This window comes from Takifugu rubripes, chromosome 1, assembly GCF_901000725.2.
Source record: "Takifugu rubripes chromosome 1, fTakRub1.2, whole genome shotgun sequence".
NCBI classification, from domain to species: Eukaryota; Metazoa; Chordata; class Actinopteri; order Tetraodontiformes; family Tetraodontidae; genus Takifugu; species Takifugu rubripes.
The window spans coordinates 27,920,587-27,940,289 of NC_042285.1; the positions used below are offsets into that span (position 1 = coordinate 27,920,587).

General features: G+C 49.7%; 1 protein-coding gene across 3 annotated transcripts in view; it reads right to left on the bottom strand.

The window, feature by feature from the left end:
• Positions 1-19,703, bottom strand: part of LOC101075134 (inactive dipeptidyl peptidase 10) — a 113,176-nt gene that overhangs the window by 79,229 nt on the left and 14,244 nt on the right. The window contains exon 2 of one of the 3 annotated variants that reach the window (XM_029837038.1): positions 11,872-11,986. Coding sequence is in view for 2 of the 3 variants with exons in the window: in XM_029836915.1 (XP_029692775.1) it covers positions 9,733-9,792 (60 nt within the window). In the remaining variant the exon portion in view is untranslated. Of the gene's footprint in view, positions 1-9,732; positions 10,065-11,871; positions 11,987-19,703 lie in introns of those variants that run through there. The other 2 variants (XM_029836915.1, XM_029836955.1) reach the window with 2 other exon arrangements.

A 19,703-nucleotide genomic window follows, 5' to 3' on the forward strand; every position in this document is an offset into this window, starting at 1 on the left:
GGAGGTGACACAGCGCTGCCTCCACAGGCCTAAAAACGCCTTAATACATCACAGCGATGGTTTCAGCCGTTCGGGTAAAAACAACCGAATCTAAAAACTAAAAATCTCTAAAAGAGGAGGAGAACAGGCTGCAGCAAACCCTGCTGTTCCTCCATCGGTACCAGCGTCACGGGCCAGACGTCAAACCTTTAGCTAGCAGGAACACAGAGGCAGCGCAGCCCAGATTCCGTGACCACGAGACAGCGTCTTATTGTCCACACGAGCTGCTGAGGGAGGATCAGCCTCCTTTGTTGGAGCCTTCCAGTGTCAATCACCAATTATCTGCTCGGAGATCAGAACAGAAGGAGTTCAACACCCTTCACTTCTTCTGGGAACCAACAGAGGCAGTGGCTCCCTTTCAAAACCTTAGATTTTATCCGTCTGTGTGTGTGTGTGTGTGTGTGTGTGTGTGTGTGTGCGTGTGTGTGTGTGTGTGCGTGTGTGTGTGTGTGTGTGCGTGTGTGTGTGTGTCCACTGTAGGAGCACAGCAGTGTTCATTAATGCTCCGACACCTCTCTCCTCTCTGTTGTGTTGCTTGGACGAGCCGCTGCCTCGTCCTCAGGCGCATCGTCACATTACTTTCTACATACAAATGCGGCGCGTGTGCACAGAGACACACACACGCACGCACGCGCGCACACACAAACACACACTGAGCAATAATTCCTCCCTCCCCAGAGTTCCCAGAGAGCCTCGGGCCACTGGGGAGGCAGTGAGGAACTCGTTCATTTCACCGTCCGGGATGTCGGGGCAGTGTCCAGCCAGGAGCCACAAGACGCTCAGCAGCTTCTACATGCAGGTGCCTGGAAGCTCTCAAGTCGCAGTTATCTGGTTCCAGGTTGGGCCCACGTGTCCGTGACACTCAGGTAGCAGCAGATGTTGTGGATTCTGATGAATTAGTGTCTGGATGTTTAGCCTGTTCCCTCCTCTGCCTCCAGCTCCTAGATAAACATCAGCGTCAGCGGTGTGTTGATGCCCCTCTGCCTCAGCTCCAGCCGGGGTCCTCACAGGCTGGGGGCAACACCAGGGCATCACAAGTCTGTTGATTAAAGTGCCAGCCGCCGCCACTTTAGCGCGACGGGGGTGTGGGCGTGAGAATCTTCCCACCTTTGTTGTGTCGTATGAATGTAAAATCATAATCAGCCTCGACTGTGCCGCCATTGACTGGAGAAAATAAGCAAACACACTTATCACATGCAGCGAAGGCTCAGGTGAACTGTTAACAAGCCTGGTTCTCACACTCTGATGAGGCGCTGCACCAATCAACGCCTTCACGTGAAGAACAGAAGCACCACAATATGTCTGCACTTCCCGAGGAGGAGCCTGGAAAACACCCCGGTTCTGCCGAGGCTGGAAATCCATCAGCAGAGATATAGAACGTTCCTCACTTGAACATCAACCATCATAGCAGAGATGTGGGGTGAAAAGGTCACGAGCAGGAGGGTAACAACCCTGTGGGGAGCTAGCTGGATGGGTGGATGGCTGGGTGGGTGGGTGGATGGGTGGACGGATGGGTGGGTGGGTGGATGGACGGGTGGATGGATGGATGGACGGATGGATGGATGGGTGGATGGATGGGTGGGTGGACGGATGGATGGATGGATGGACGGATGGGTGGATGGGTGGACGGGTGGGTGGACGGATGGACGGGTGGATGGGTGGACGGATGGACGGGTGGGTGGGTGGGTGGACGGATGGACGGGTGGATGGACGGGTGGACGGATGGATGGATGGATGGACAGATGGATGGGTGGACAAATGGACGGGTGGACGGATGGATGGATGGGTGGGTGGACGGATGGACGGGTGGACGGGTGGATGGATGGATGGATGGATGAGTGGGTGGATGGATGGACGGGTGGATGGATGGATGGACGGGTGGATGGATGGATGGATGGATGAGTGGGTGGATGGATGGATGGGTGGATGGATGGATGGGTGGGTGGATGGATGGATGGGTGGGTGGACGGATGGATGGGTGGGTGGACGTGTGGATGGATGGATGGATGAGTGGGTGGATGGATGGACGGGTGGATGGATGGATGGGTGGATGGATGGATGGGTGGATGGATGGATGGGTGGGTGGACGGATGGATGGATGGATGGATGGGTGGATGGATGGCAGGAGTAAAGTGTGCATCTATGTAGGCATCCCTCCATCCTCCAGACGTATACGAGCGTCTCCAGGCTGCAGTTCAGCTCAGTACAAACGACCTTAGACAGGAAGTTGAGGCGAGATCGGCTCCATAGCAACCGGATTTCAAAGGCGCGCACATCTGCTCTTTGATGTGAGATCTTCCACTGGTCCGAGATCACTCGCTTGCAGTTTCTCTTCCAACATGCCAAAATGCCCAGGAAACACCTCCAAACCAGGGGCCGTTTACATGGCGTCCGGTAACTAAACGCCCACTTTGCCTTTGAAGTTCATGTTTTCTCCACTCTGATCATGAGTTCAAACCCATTACCAACGTATGTGAAGTGTATTGGGGCCAGAACTAATCCTGAAAGAGGTCCTGCTTCTGTTCTTTAAAAACAAATCGTGCCTACAACAGAGCCCAGATGAGTTTTCCTCACAGTCGCTGTCTCGGCTTGCTTTACTCTCCTGGACATGCTCATCTCAGTCTCTTTAAGGGAGCTGTCAGATGTCCACGGTTCATCCTCTTTCCCCCCCCTGCTGGGTGCTGATGCTTCGTATCTCCTCTGTCATAGATTGAGGGATTACTAAGCTCTCAGAGCTCCTCTCCGTGGTAATAATAGACAGCTAGCTGGATAGTGTGGCTGTCCTGGTCTCATCAGCTCTGCCTGGATGGAGGTGAACCTCCATGGTGGTGTCCATGGTGGTGTCCAAGTCACTGTCCATCTCCCTGAATCAACAGCCCCAAGATAAAATGATTCCTCTCCATTTGCTTCCTCGCGTACCTCCTTGACTGCTCTTGAATGGCACATGTGTCCTCAGTGTCCCTTTTGACAGTCTGGGCAGCCCGATTTCTCTTTATTTGATGTTTTTCCACACCTCGTATTAGCCAGCATCAGCTTTATTCCCCCAGCCTTGTTTTGATCCACTTTGCTTTCATTCATCCCTCTTCTTTGTGTTCCTCTGCCAGGCTGCGGTTTGTGCTGGTTTCTCTCCTGGATGCGGTGCGAGAGCGCCCCCTGTTGCCTCAGGTTAGCTCCACAGCCTCAGCTTGTCTGACCATTAGTTCAGTCTGAGGCCTTTTATGAGCTGCTCTTTCTTTAATAACTGTCTATCCCGTATTCCTACAAGTTGGTCTATGAGCAAATAAAGTTCTCTGTCTGGTTTCTCTGTCCCCTGGTGGAACTGGGCTCCCTCGTTCTGTGATATGAAGCACTCCTCGAACTTTGTTAGGACGTCATCAAAGTCGTTGTCACTCTCTGGTAGCGACTGCGAACAACTTAACGATGTTTGCAGCCTCGTGTCCCTAGAGGACACAACGTCTCCTTCTTCACTCGGCTTCGTCGCCGTGCGGTCGTGGAGCAAACGTAATTATTTCTCCTCAGTGTGCGTCCTCTTCTGTCCAGACACTTTCTGACACCATGTCAAATAAGGAGAGCGCTTGTACTTCTGTTCTTTACTTTGTTAGTCCATCCAAACAAGCCGTGCGTACAACAGTCTCTCATGCGCTCTCTCATGCGCTCTCTCAGTCTCCTCGCTTGCGGACTCTTTTAATCCTTCAGCTCCTCTTGGATACGTGTAACAGCACAAAGCTGTTCTACAAGTGAAGATGCACACTTCTAAATACTTCCTGGACACCCTCAGCCCCCACACAACAAAATAAACGTAATCTTTCTGTTCCTCGTTAACATTATCTAGACCCTTACTTAAGTACTTGAAGTACTTGAAAACTTCCTTCTTTGCATATTGAATTCCTTAAAATAAACAAGTGCAGTATGAAGCCATTCTGCACGCCAGGACTCCTCAGATCCTCGGTGCTCTCTGTTCCCTCTCACAGCTTCTAATTTCGCTGCACAGCAGGTTCTGCAGCCTTGCTCACTCCAAAGAACACAAGTTTCAAAAAGAAACATCAAAGGAGAGAAGCACATGTTTTACTGTCATTTTGGAACAAGAGAGTGATGAGGGCTCGTTTCAGAAGGGGAAGAAGCTCTCCAACCTGCACATCCGAGCATCCTCTCCCTCACAACTGGTGGGGTAATTTTCCATCTGACGAGCTGCTACGCTCACCCAATCTTCTGCCCTGCGGGGCTCGACACATGTTCTGATTGTAGAATCTGCATAAGCGGAGCGTTTCAAATGAAAATGTTATCACATTATACTTGTCTTTGTAGGGACAAACTGGCCGTCTGGAGAGGAAACACTGATGCAAATATGCGGCAGATATTCCCGAAGCACAACACAGATTAGCGACGCGTCTATTAGACGTTCCTCTCTGAGGCCTGGGAATGAAAGATGCACTAGAGAGGAGGGAGAATGGAGAAGAGCATGCAAAGCCGCGTAATTTATGGAGTTAAAGGGCTGAGAGCCGACGCCATCATTCCTATCAAAGCGATTCCAGCAATCCATCACCTCGGCACAGCCAGTCGGTCCAGAGCAGGATTAAAGACTTGATACGTGATAGACCTTCGGGGCGTGTGGGTAAACCTGGAGAGGCTGATGCTGGCATTCCTCCTGCTGAATGGTAAACATCTCCAATCTGAATCCGATTCTGTGGATGCTCCTCAACATCCCTGCTTTGATATTTTCTTTCATCACGCAATAAACCGTAACCAAGAGCAATCAAAGCAGAAGCTGCTCCTTCTGCCTCGGCTGTCTCTATCTATATTCAGGAAGGGGGGGGGGGAACGTGCACATGTGGAGCCAGGCAATGACAAGAAAATTCCAAATTGTGTTCCAGTACTCGGGACACGCTGCTGCTCCGCCTCATCATCCTCGCTGCTTTGCTCTAAACTCACACCGACGGCTGCAGAAGAACTTGTCAAAGCACTTTATCTGAAATCAGACTCTCTTCAAGTGCCATCAAAGCGTGTCAGTGCCTAAACTCTCAATATATCTCCAGTGGAAAAAAAAACTGCTCTATTTTGAGAAAAAGCTGCTGTTTTATTTTTTATTTTTTAAATCGACAGTCTGACAGATGCTCCAGTACATTTCATTGTTCTCTCCACGTGGCCCCTGTGACGTGAGCTCATCAGCAATTAACATTTAGGGATTTTTAAGACAATCACTATTACAAACAAATAAGCAAAGGCCAAAGGTCTGATAGATGAATTACAGTGATTGAAGCCTGCAGCTGCAACAGAGGAATTTAGAAGGTTTGGGAGACCCTGCACTGCCTCATCTGTTAGTGGAAAACTGCATCGGTGGGGGACGAGATTTTAGCTGCAGCAAACTGTCCTCACCGTTTCTATGGACGGCTTTTCATGGCAACAGCTTGAAACAGAATGGAGAAGCACCTCAGAGGTGAAAGTGAAACCACAGATGAACGAAGCTGAGCTGGGTCTCTTCACCAAACTGGTTAATCACAATCCAAATCACCAGGTTGGCAAGGCCCCATCAAACAGATCGGTCCACGGAGACAGGAAGTAGGACCATTTCCTGCTGTTCGTCATCAGCGGGTGTGGGATCTCCGGGGGGGGGGGGGGGGGGGGGGGGGAGGACTGGGACACAGCACCAGCCTATTGCTGGAATCTGGAGCCTGTTTGCAGGAACGAGTGGCGGCTCTGCCTGAACACTGACGCCACAAGTCTTCTCTCATTGTAATGACTCCAGCCCGCCGGAGCAGCCCAAAATCCATTTATGGCTCTCTGTGGGAGGGAAAATATGGCTCCTGCCTGCGTTCAGAAACTCAACCTTTCTGGGCATTCTCACAATCTATGACAACAGGGACGGGTTTTAAATGGAACCTGGAAGGATCTCAGTCCCTCTTTCAGCTGGAGCTGCATAAATGGTCGAATCTGCAAAGAGAAGTTACTCATTTTTAATGTGTCGTCTCCTATTTCTGTAAAAACCACCGCTGCCTTTGCCTGGCAACCAAAAGAGAAATCACAGACGTCAGCACTTAACCTGGAGAAATAAGGACCCATTCCAAGGAATGCTTTTATACAACGGCAGATGAAACATCCTGGACCAATCGATACCAAACAACGCAGCCGTTCCTTCATCACAATTCTCCTCTGTATTTTTTAACACTTGTGTCAAAGGAAAACCCTGAATCAGAGATTGCAGTAAAGCAGTAAAGTGTCAGCCGGTGGTTAAAGAAGGTAAACCAGTGCAGATTAATCTGATCTCTACCTGCTCAAACTGCCTCAACCCTTTCAATTTTCTCTCAGGGAGATTTGCTGTCGTATTTTTTATTACCACCCCTGTCAAGACTGCAAGCAAGGTCACTTTAAGACGGCAGTTACTGCAGGTCACTGGCGGCTCATCAACAAGACAAAGTCATCCTGAAGAAATAAAAAAATATTCCCAAGCCGGTAGTCAAAAGGACGACCCCCTCGGTATCCTCCACCATTCTTGTTTATGTGTGTTGCATCATTTTCCTGCTGTGTTGCTATAACAACCAACGACGTTAAAGTGACACTGTAGAAACGGAGGCACCGCAGCCCAAAAGTCAGCAGATGAAACCATGTGACATCAATCTGCTTTAAATACTTTAACAGCAGGTCAAAGAAATTCAGCTCAGTTGTTTTAAGAAGCCTCTGAAACGCTCGAGATTCCCACTATCTGTCCTCACGTGCTTTAAAACCTCATCAGCAACGAAGTCCCGTCCCCAGCTACCGTCTGCGTGTGGGTGGACCTGACATTTCCAAGGACAGCTGATGGCATGAGCTCCAGCACCCCCTCCAGCCATGTTAAACTCAGCGAGGCCCCAGGAGGTGAGGCCCACGGAAAATCTGTTGCTTCCTCCTAATTGGATTCTGTATCTTGCTTGTGGCGTGAGGACACAGCTGCGATAGGAAGACGGATACATTTAAGGGGATAACAGAGAAGCCGTTAAGACCTCGGCAGCGGACGTCAGGGGCCGGACCAGCAGATTAGCTGCTCCTGTGCCACACAAGGGAGGTTCTTGCACTTAATCCTGACTGTGACTCCTGTGTGTCTGAAGGTCTTCAGGAATCTCTGGGGGGACGTGAGACCTTCCAGACCAAAGCTCATCCTCAGCTGGGAGGAGGCTGGTGTGATCTGGCAGGTCAATCAGCTCTTGGATATTCTCCATGAAATTAAAAAAAAAAGCAGGCTAAAGGAAGAAGCAACATTCGGAGATTCAGGGAGTGTCTTTTCTAACACTCCAGGTAGCAATATGCTATTTCTAGAGAATGAAAGTCAGGCTTTATTTGTTGTCACAGGAGAAAGAAAACAGCCTAAACCAATTTGGCTGAGCGAGGCTGTTCCCTGAGAGTAAAGACTTCTCTTTGTCTGCTCACTGTTCAGAGAGTTGAAATGTATTTTCCGGCATGTTTACGGTTTCACGTGGAAGGGCTTTTATTTGTTGACGTGTGAATATATGTGTCAGCGTGCGGAAGCAGCAGAGTTGAAATAACACGAGCTCTTTCAATCCTCCTTCCTGTTTCTGTCAGCTCAGACCGAAGGACACATGAGGGAGTCACTTTTTTTCTCCTATTCCCTCTTTTGCTGATTTGGCTGCTGAAGTCGAATTAATGGCATTTTGGAGCGCCTCCGCTGAGCGGTCACGAGCTCCCCAAGGACCTTCCTGCCACTGTGACATTTTTGTGGACGACTGACCAGTCTGAACGGATGTATCGATCCAACCGGACAGAGTGTCAAACTCTGGATCAGGAGACTATAAATGACCACTGGACCATCCAGATTAAACCTGATTTACATGGCGCACCTCTTCCATTCACTTGTTAAATTAAGCTTCATTAAACCTGCTTGTGCTTCTCTAACATTCACCTGACCCACTAGTGCGCCATCTAGTGGCCTGGAGTCCCTGTGACCGCTCAGAAAGCAGCAGTGCTGCCTGGATTAAAAACCTACAGAGACGTAACAGCTCATTTGTGTTATTTATGTTCCGCTTTGATCACATTTGCGGGGGCGCAGTAACACCGAGCTGTTCACAGCATGGATAAAAATTAGGAGGCAACTATGGGAATACGTGTGCACATCAGAGTGGGAGTTTTATTAATAGGTTGAAAGCCAAACACCTACTGCCTCAGTTCATTAAGCCCATTAAGGCACTAATCGTCTTCCTTCCACCTGAGAGTCATTCATGACCATCAGGATCATAAAGAAGGGCCCCACACCTCCCACTCAAACCCAAACATGTCATGAACCACGCTGCCATCCCATAATGCATCATCTTCAGTTTGTCAGAGGAGTGAGCGAATGGCGGAGCTGCATCTAAATCACGAAGACTCGACATGAGCAACACAGGAGTTAAGATCGCCGCAGCCCACCAGCAGGGGGCGAGTTTGCTTCATTTTATGCTTCTCATCATTTCTTCTGGACATTAGCTGGTCCAGGGACTTCTGAACACCTGGACTTCAGGCTTGGGTGTCCTTACTGTGAAGTAAAGCCTTTGCAATCACTGTCGCTGTGGCCTGCGTTGAAGTGCATTGTGGGATACCTAGCTGCCCCACACAAGTCCGCATCTGGGGCATTTGGGAGTTTACCTGGGCACTGATGACTGTGAGAATACTTAAAACTTAAAGTTATCAAATAAACCAAAATAAGCGAACGTGAACTCGAGGCCGAATCGAATTACTGGTTCCTTTCTTGGATGTTACTTTTTGTGTTTTCATGCAGTGATTTTTGATGACAGATAAAGACGTGCGTTTATCTCTGCGGTCAGAAATCACGGAGGACCCGCATGGAGAGATGGCGCACCCGGCTCCATCTTCTAAACGATGCGCAAAAGTAGCAAACTAACACACACACACTAATCCCACAGGTAGTTAATCCAGACTGAACTCTATTAATTCTTAAAATTCATCTTTATATTCCTAAAACTGCAGCTTTCGTGATGGAGGGAGGATCGATGCAATTGCGCCCCGAGCTCCGTTTCTCGGGTGGGACTTCGGGGGTGAAAAGTGATGCAGAACCAGCGGCAAAATCGATACAGACGTGGAGTCTCACACGCACGCACATACACACACGCAAAGGCACGGGCGAGCCCGCACTCACACACTGCAGAGAGGAGAAAAAACGCCTTCTTCAGCTCAGGTTTGTGCACCTTGTGAAGGCAATGCGGATGAGACAATTGTCCATCAGACCTCAACGTCACGTCTCTTCACGTCTTTTCATCACTTCTTGCAGCCACTTTATTAAGCACAACTCAAAAAGCACCGGCGCGAGGGGCGAGTCCCTCAACCCCACCGTGCCCGGCAAACTTGAGCAACTAATGCGCCATCAAATGGTCCAGATGACACCTTTCAAGAACATTTCACACGCGGGAAAGGGAAACAGAAGACGACGTGATCTGAATGAAATGAGCTCACTGCGCCAGCGTGATGCTCCTCACCCAACACTCCCGGCGTGAAGGATCGGAGCTCCCTGCGCAAACGTGGCCAGTGAAGCCGGGCTACACACAAACGAGCCCACACTGGAGCTTCAGCGCCCGGTGAGGGACGCTTCGGCTCCGGCGCGCTGCGCGTCAATGCGCATTCCAAAACCCTGCACCCAAGTTCCCAACTGATGCAGAGTTGCCACCAACAGCAGAAGTTGATGAGCGCGCAGCACAAAGGTTGAGGGAGCCTTACCTTGATGGTCTTGGTGGACTGGCATTTCACCTGATGCGACACGGTGGCCGTTTGATTCATGACGGGACGCCAAGAGTCCACCTACCCACGGAGACGCGAACAGCCTTTCCACCCTTGCTCTGCAGCCTGCTGGCGGACGTGGAGTCTTTGTTTGATGTGCGGTTCGAAGCGCGCAACCGCATCTGACAGCTGTTCTGTACAGTATGTGGCTGGCACCGTGCGCGGTAGGCGTGTGCACGGAGGGCGAATGATGAGTGATCAGGGGCGGCCGCAGGAATTCCTGACTCCACCGGGGGGGACGGAGACAGACGGCGTCGGTGTCTAAGCCAATACACGGGGAAGCAGATCCTACACGGACGCGCACGCACGCTCACGGTATCAAAGTATTTCAGTCACACACAAAATTGATCTTTTTTTTTTATCCCATACGTGCTCACACCTGAATAAATGACGTAGTTTCTGCTTTCTAATGAAAATTATTCAACATATGAATGAAAGTGCAGCTGGGAAAATGGTGGCGTGACGGAATATTTTCTGTTGCCAGGACGGAGCAAAAGGTCTCCCTCATCTGAAGTCACCAGCTTTAAAAGTTCCCCACATTTTTCCAAAAAGACTAAACTAAAGACGTTACATCGCACCTGGTGCGTTGAGGCTCCTTCGGCCTGTTGAGGCGTTTCCAAAGCTGAAAACAGTGTCGTGCACATAACCGTGCACGGAGAAAAGCACTGGTCACCATGGTTACACATCAAGACTGCACATATGAGGCGGTAGCAACTCTGACTGTTTACATACTACATATTCTATAGGCTAGTAAGCTAGTAGGCTACGATGTTTATGCCCTCTTTTGTCACTGGCTGGAAAACAACAATTACCCCGATTTCTTTAGGGACTGATGCAGATTAGCAGCACTTTTACACTCTTACACGCATCCACACATTTATTACACAAGTGAACTCCAGCCATGAACATGTCAGGGTTTGGATCTTAGCTGGTTGGTTGGATGTGCGGCTGTGGAGGCTGGCCAGTTCAACATCAAAGCAGAAACCCTTTTCTGCTTTCATCTGCAACCTTTGACCTACTGTAATCATTCCTCTTCACTCTCATTTTATTCCATCTCCTCCTCTCCAATTTGACAGAATCAACCAAGCGGTCATCAAAATAAAGATCCAGAAATAATCCTTTGTGATTGTCAGCGAACAGAGATGGATTATCCCCAGATATCAAGCTGCTCTGCTGTGAATCTCAGCGGGAATTTGCTCCTAATTTCATTGTTTTCCCTGTGACAGCAGGTCGCTGCAGACTCACATACGTGAACCCGCAGCCAGGCAGCATCCACAAAGACTCACGAGCCTCCAATGAAACCCAGAAAGTTCAATGCATGCCTGAAAATTGACAGTAATTGCAAGCTTTGGGTTTATTTTTAGTCCTCCATGTAATTCATCTTCCCACATATCTTTGCGTCGTGTTGGCAGGAAATGGGAACAAATGGATATTATCCTGACAATACGCTGATACTTAATTCCAGTTACTGGCAAATTGTACCCAACGTGACAAAGAAGGCTGTCACGCCGAGCGAGTGATGCCTTCATTTTTGGGCGGATGTGCCTGGCTGATTCCTGCATCAATAATGCAGATCCACCCGTCTGTTTGGGTTTGGGCTCTATGACACTTCTGTCGCTACCTCTGCTAAAATCCTGGCAAAAAATGGAAAACTGGAGATGTTTCCATCCCTTTATCATCAATTCTGAAGTGATCCAGAACTCCAGAGTTCAGCAACAAGATGAACAACGTCGCCGGTGTTAAACGAGAGGAAAAAATGGTGTCCTGATCCTGTCTTCAGCCATTAGAGCTCAGCTAGAGGACTGTGTAGCCCGATAGGTATCCAAGCAATTCCTGCAGACCTAATTCACTATTCCTAACAGTCAGAGCATCAATAATGGAACTGAACATTGAAAAATACCCTAATCATGGACAGGGCGGCACACGGGACACCGTCTTATTACACTGCCGAGGGAAACTCTCCGTTACAGGCGAAAGGCACTGATATGATTCCACAGGCTGAGGGGAAATATGTTTCCTTCTGACACCCTGAGTAAATGTGTCTGCAGTGGCCTTCGCAAGCTGATAAATTACACTCACTCAGCCCCCCGCTGTCGCCGCCTCTCCGCTTCACTCCCATCCTTTGTTTTATTCTCACTGCCATTTCTGCTTTTCTTCTTCTTCTGGTCATTTTTGGCTTCCGTTGGACACGTCACTGTATTAAAGGAGAGAAATTTAATTAATTTTCATTAATTTCATTTGTGGAGAGGAGAGGAGAGGAGAGGAGAGGAGAGGAGAGGAGAGGCGAGGCGAGGCGAGGCGGGGCGGGGCGGGGCGGGGCGGGGAGGGGAGGAGGAGAGGAAGGTAGGAGAGGAGAGGAGAGGAGAGGAGAGGAGAGGAGAGGAGAGGAGAGGCGAGGAGAGGAGAGGAGAGGAGAGGTGAGGAGAGGAGAGGAGAGGAGGAGGGGAGGGGAGAGCTCATTAGGAGGTATTGTACACCAGGATTGAACAAAAGATGCTGCTATAATGTCATCCAACCACTTGTGACATTAAAATCAGCCAATTTGCTATCAGCAAATGATGGATATTCAGTAAATGAATTAATATTCTCTAAATGGAGATCTACGTTATTTTCCGCATGAGTCTTCTCGGGTTGTTGCTGATCCATTTTTTTTTCTGCTCCCAATCAGATACGATTGTAAATCAAAGCGACCTTGACATCCGATCTGGGAGCGCTTGCCTAAAGCAGACACTAAAGTTATTAATAAAAGATTATTTTTCACATTTAGAATAATAATTCTAGACCCATTTACAGCCTACGTCATCAAGAAGCTACAAGGCAAAGGAAGTACCGTAACGCCACAAGGCTAACGCTAAACAACACCGCAGGCACAGTCGTCCGAGCCGGCGGCCATTTGTGAAGGTGCGTTTTTAAAGTAAGCTCTGCGATCCTCCTACGAGCCTCCGCTAGGTGCCACTGTCTTTGTTCAGTGTTTCCTCCTAAACTGATCCGATTTTATTGGAATCGGGGCCCGATCGGACGACGCGTCTTCAGCGTTCATTACACAACGTGCGCCAGTAGGTGGCAGTAATTTTCCATTCACCACAACAGCTACAAAAAAAGTGAAGAATTTCTGTCAAAGGTAAAGAGAGCAACATTTAACAGCTGCAAATAGTAAATTATGTATAAATTATGTTTATTTTGCTACTAATTCATATTCCAGCCATATTCCACCAAATTAATTAAAAGCGCCTTCTTGTTAATCTGTTTATGCTAATGACAACACAGCTGCAACAACACCTCCTGTGTAATGTTTTCAAATGAACAATAGCCTAAAGCTACCTTAAAGCTAAGCAGCTCCTCCTCGGATGATACAGTTAAAGCTCCTGATGTTGATGCATCGGTGGAGGGAAGCTCATGTCGGAGCCTTCGTGGGGTCCAACAGACATTTGGCCGACTGAAGGAGTCCTGAACTACCGACAGTTTAAAGGACGCTGGAAAAATGACATGTGGAACCTGTGCTGAGCACCACTCTGTTGCACTCCGGTTACCTTTAGCATTCCAGGTGACTCGGTTGCCAGTTCAACGCCCAGCGTGGCAGCGGTTCCAAGTGTCATTAATCTGAAACTCCGGTTGAGGTCAGCTGAATAAAATCAGCTGGAAGCTGAGACGGGTGTGAATGTCCCGGCTCGGGCGTGTTCCACCTCTGCGGTAATTACTTCCTGCGTGTGAACAAGTGGTGGCGGACAGATTAATGGCGGCGCCGGTTCAGCCTGGACACGTGAGCGCGGCTCCCCGTGAGCGGGGCGTGTGCGCTGCCACTGAATCAGCATCTTCAGGCTCACTTTAGCGTAGCGCCTGAATGTGCGATGGGAGTGAATGTGTGTGAATGTGTGTGCGCGTTGTGCTTCCTGTGTGGCTCAAAAAGGATCAGGCAGCTTCATCCTCAGAGCTCACATCCTGAAAACCTCCTCTTTTACGTTCCTGTTTCCTCTTTTATTCAGAGGAGAAAGAACATGTTGCACTAAGTGGAGCCTCTTTACTGTCGGCGTGCGAGTTAAATGATGTCCAGTTTGACTTAAAGCAGCACCTCTCCTGGTCGGTTCCATTCTGAGTACATTAGAGCTTAAAAATGCTCGAGTCGGAAGCACAAAATTTAGTCGCTTAATGTTTTTTCCTCCCTTTTCACAATGCACGACTTTAAAAATGGACGCAAACATTTTTCTCCGCTGTTGAGGGACGACGAGCGCAGAATCAGACATCAGTCTTGAGTTAAATTACAGTATTCAGACACTCTTGTCACTCTTGGGGAAGTAATCTTTCCCGATGACAGCAGGCAAAGTGCTACAGGTGACGCGCATGGCTGCACTTGCATGAGCCTCATGAAAAAGGGGCTTTGAAAGGCCTCCAGGTTGGCTCCATCACCATTGTGAGCCTGATGCTCGATGCACAGCCGCGCTGGATGGAGATAAAAGATCATTCCCATCCGCAGGCTAAACTGGGTTCAAGCAGCTAATTGAATGGTTTGCTGGATCATCTTTACACTGTGTCACTTAAGCTCCTCCTCAAACATCCATAAGACCCACAAGAGCTCCAGGAGATGGAGGCAGCCTCTATACAGGCTTGTCCTTCACATATCTGAAGCTCCTGTTCCAGGTTTGCATTAACAGCACGGAGCCCAAAGAGCTCCTCACTAATGTAAGGCTCTTCCAAGCACAGAGATGGTCAATTCCGTTGGGAATTGCTATTTATTAGAGCGCTCCCACTGTTGGACGGATGGTGGTGGATGCATTAGCCGGCATCTGAGATGTACCGAGGCTACAACAAAGTGTCCTCGTAGCTGCAGGAAATAAAAGACAGCGTAAGAACACGGACCAAAAAAAAAAACAGCTTCTGCTTTGTGTGGCTGTTTCTGAACACCAGGGAGGGTCATCAACACAATTAATCATTAGCTTTGATGGGAAATTGGACATTTACAAAATCAAATAAGCCCAGAGGATTCAATTGAACAGGGTAATTGTCTTTTAGAGGAATGAATTAACAGCAGGTTTATTGGAGGCTGGATCAGACGGCGAGGGGGTGCGGGGGATTTGCTTCGCTTCGGTAAAACGACAGCAGTTATGAGGCCTCGGAGAAACCGGCTTTGAAGCTGCACTCTCGCTGGGACTAAACCAATTCTGCTAAAATCACTTTGAAGAGGAAATAGCCTCCTCGTCTCACAAAGTCCATCACAGCTCAGCGGGACACAAAGACTCATTCCTGTTTATTCTTTGTTCCCAAAGCAAAAGCCGGCAATTTGCATTTTTTAAGCGAGCTATACCGCGACTGGCGAGCACGTCCTGCTTTTGTGCTTGCGGAGAACAACAAAGCCTTTTATCCGACATCACAAACTGATTCCAGCCATTAATGCGGGATACTTCCCAAACACATCAGGACTGCGCTTTTCCCGTGCGCACAAGTCATTTCCCTCAGCCTCGGTGACCTTTTCTTCTCCGTTTTGCACGGCGCCGGATGGAGGCGGCCGCCCGCGTCTTCATTTCACGGGGTCATCCTTTCGGGGATTTACCGACCTTGCTCATGCAATGGACTCCAAATGACATTTTAAGCCTTCTCATCTTCCCACCTCCACCGTCCAGTCGCCTGCATGAAATGCATCATGGGAAACCGGATGAAGCGTCCACATTTCCATCACCACAGGCAGGATTGAGGTAAATACCCGACGTGTCCCAGCAAACACGCGTCCAGAAGAGGCATCGGCGGCGGCCGTTTGGGCCGGGATTAACGGCGTTGGAGCTTCTTAGGCTCCGATTGTGCAACGCCGCCACAGACAGGGTCGTCCCCGACGTTCAGATGCCCTCAAAGACGGGTCAGGCTGTCTAATGACGGCAGGTCGTTCTCCATCAGCAGCAGCAGAGCGCCGTTACACCGTCTCAGCGTTTTCATTGTGCTGACCATGTCGAACCAAATCACTCATCATGCAGACGATTAGATCAGCTTAGAGGAGCTCAAACGGCAGCAGATCAAATCTGCACTGGCAACCACAAACTCCGGGATTAGGAGGAGAACTTCCCGCGTCGGGACCACCGACACGCTCGTTCCAGCACGTGGTCCAGCCAAGACCAGCTCACCAGGTGGGTTCTGGACCTGTCCCGGCACACACGGCCTCCTCCAGACTGGCTTTTCATTCACTGGAGGCTGGACTCATTTTCCAATGAATCTGATGCGGATTCTTTTATTTTCATTTGTCTTGGGTCCGTTCCTGCTCGGGCCTCTGAATTTATGAATTAATCAGAGTTATGTGAGAGTTTAAGTTCCAGCAATAGGTTTCAAATGACAAGATTAATGGGACCCCTGCGTTGAAGTGAATTACTATCATCCTGCTTTATTACCCTCATTCCTCATATCTGATGGCTCCCTTTAAAAAAGGTGACAACTCCTTTGCAATAAAATGACATATGTACCTGGGAAACCCGTCCGTCTCCCGTGACGATCGCGCCTCAACGGAACACAGCCCCGTCATTAGGAATGTTTCTCCCAGTTTGGTTCGGACGGACCATTTCCTTCAAATTTGAGGCTTTTAACTGGAAAACGTCCTCGCCTGAAGGAGGTTTCGTGACAACTTTAGATTGTTCCGGAACGCGGATCGAGCGGAGCGCTGCCCCCTCTTCAGAGCTCTGGAGGGACGTCATTCAGCCAGGTCCCGACTGGGACGTCCCCGCTACCGTCCCCGCTGCTGCTGTCGCTGGCCGAGGTGAAATGCATTGTGGGATGCAGTGCCATGATTGGACCATTCCGTCCATCAGACATCACAGAAATGTTCTTTTACAGGAATGAGCAGCTTTCAGATGTGGAAATGATGGATCTGAAAACCCACCTGGGCATAAAAGAGCGAGACCGAGGACGCGTCCGCACGCCTTCGGAGCTCTCGGTGCTTCAAGGGCGCCCACGCATCTGCAACGTTTACTTGCAACAATTTGCCAGAAAAATCGTTGGAAAAACAGCCGGAGAAATCTTGGAGGAGGAAAATTGCTCCAAATTGCCATTTTTAGGAATACAATTTTTTAAAGAAAGGTCACGATCTCTCCGCGGGCGGGCGGCGTTCCAACCATGGGCGACGCAGCCTCAGCGATCGTGTGCAGCGTCGCCTCGTTGGGCTCTTCGGGGCTTTAACTGATCTCCTGTCCGACCCTGATTCCGATTCCGGCTCCATCCGCCACCATCACAATACAACCGCTCTTACTTTAACGAGGTTTCCTCAACAGGCAGGTTCTGAAGAAGGAAACGTGGCGGCTCTGAAGTGCAGCTCGTGCAGCTGCGCTCCGCCGCTGCTCCGCGCTGCTAATTACAATCACACCCTGCAACACTGTCATTTGGCAGGGCCATAATTTGCTGCGGATTTCTGCCGGCAGCAGCGCACTTACTTACTCAAAAAGAAGGTATTTGCTCTTGAAGATGGAATCGGTGCAACTCCGGGCCCACGAGTGCGACGGGAGAGAGCAGCAATCAGGTTCGGCAATTAGACCGAGAGCCAAAAGGATTCTCCTGACAGCAGAGCAATCAAGGAAGCACCATTATGCACCATTAGGATGCAAAGATACGCAACAACAATCAAAAACAGAGAAATTATTTGCAGCTTCTGTGTGCAGACACATCCACTTTAATGATTAAGTGGGTGCTTGTTTTACCTCACAAAGAATATTATAAACTATAACTGCTGCTCTGCTGCTGTTTTGGAAACTAGCATCAGGAGTTGGAGGTAAACCTTCATCGCTCAGATTAGGCTAAACTTTACCATCCTCATGAAAGGTATTTAATAATTCAGCGCCTCGATGCCCCCGGGGGGGGTGGAAATCGAGTTTAAAGCATCCCTTCATCAAAAATGCAAAACTTTTTGAAGCTCTCTCATCGACAGTGTTTAATCTCTTAGAGAGAATCTGTCAGAACCTCAGAGGCCACCAACCCAACGATCCAGACAATATCCCGGCGCTCCGATGTGCTGCGGTCCAAAAAACGCCGTTATGTGGGCAAGCGTGAATATCAGTGACTCCGGGAAGCCGTGCCCCGAGTCAGAGTTCAGCGCTGGATGGTAATTACACTGCAGAGCAGTAATAGAGGATTCTCCTCACGTAGGATCAGAGGCCACAGCTGCTTCATCACTGCTCAACATCTACAGTCCCATTTACACTTTTACAGTTATTAGAGGATCAGTTCATCAGCCTTTACTCTGAAATGGGCGTCCTAGACAGCAGCTCTTAGCGTCATGCTAATAACGGCTTCCCAGCTGTCGTGTCTAACGTCACAGACGCCCTGAAGAGAAAAGCAGATTTTCCCTCCGTCATCACCAACCGTCCCGAACATCTGGAACAGCAGCATAAACATGAGAGCGGCTCCACAACGACGCCCTCGAGGAGGTCTGGAAGGACCGCCGCTAACATGAAGAGGGTTCGGGACGTGGCGCCCTGCGAACGTCCCTCAGGGAGGCGGGGAGGAACCTTGGTGGTTGAAAATTGTCATCGTGAAATAAGAAAACAGAGAAATTGATTTTAAAAAAAGAGTCAACAGACACCAAAGCTGACGTTCAAAGAAAGGATGGAAAATGGAACGGATGTAATCTCCGCCAGGCCCGAGTTGAAGGAAGAGATTGTTTTTCTAGCCGGAGGTTTCTGGAAGCTGGAAGATTAGATCGCCCCCCCCCCCCCCAAACATTAGTTCTACAATTTGCTCGACCAAAATCTGACTTTCAGCAGGCGCGAGGCTGCTTTTCTCCAGAGACTGAACGTTCTGGCAGGTTCCTCCCAGGTGGGATCGATGGATCATTAAGGATCATTAAACCAGCGATGGAACAGGATGGTGGGGTGGGGGGGTGGGGGGGGGGGTGATCGGCAGGTGTTTCATCTTAGTTCAACATGGAAGCGACATGTGTCCTGCCTCTAGTGAGTCATGTGACACGTCTGTGTGTGTGTGTGTGTGTGTGTGTGTGTGTGTGTGTGTGTGTGTGTGTGTAGCCCCCCCCCCCTCCCACCCCCAGAAGTAGAAACAGCTTCTAATCGCCTCAGAATGAAAAATGAGCCGATCTCCTTCTCATCTAATTAGCAGACGTCCCCTCTGTGGGCAACTTTATTGCCTTGTGCCATCAACAGCACACTCAGGGTAACAGAACCACTTCAGATGAGGTTTACGCCAGTAATTCTCGCCGCCGTTCGGAGCACTTTGTGTTCCTCTAACGTGAAGAACAAGCTCGGAGGAGCGGACGCGGAGCCGAGACGTCGCACGTGGGCGGACGCACATGTTGGTCGGAGACAAGGGTGTGATTTACAGTTGAGAAAATAGTTTCCTCGTGGGCGGAAGGATGTTGCCGTCGCTCAGCGCGCGCTCGCCATTTGTGGTGCCTTCAAATGCAAATTGTTGGCGTGGAATCTTTCTACAAGGCGGCTCACTTGTGGCGCTACTTCCCGTCAGGTCTTCGCAGACCTGGCCGGAGGTCAGGGGGCGTTCCCCCCCCCCCCCCCCGAGCCGCCTGCCATCTTTTCAGATGCATACGGCTGCATTATTAATGGGGGCAGCGGCGCAGCGGAGCGCCGAGGGACGCTCCAGCAGGGATTAAACGTGTCTGCACGCCATGACGGGGGCGTTCAGGAGGTGGCCGAGAGCTTCAGATCCCCCGTTGATTTGGTTTATTCCAGTCACATCCGCCCCAGAATTGGAACTCTGAGATTTTTAAGATTCTGTTCACTCTTCTTATTTGAAATATGGATCAGACAGAATTCCTCCTGAAACCCCGTGAAAGTGCCGTCATCACGGCCGTTTAGCTGCTGGCTGCAGAGGCCTCGATGTTGGCGAGTTCACCCCCGGTCCTGGTGAAGCACACGATGATCCCGGCGCGTCCTCCACAACCACCAAATCTGTTATGCATTAATGATGCATCAATGATT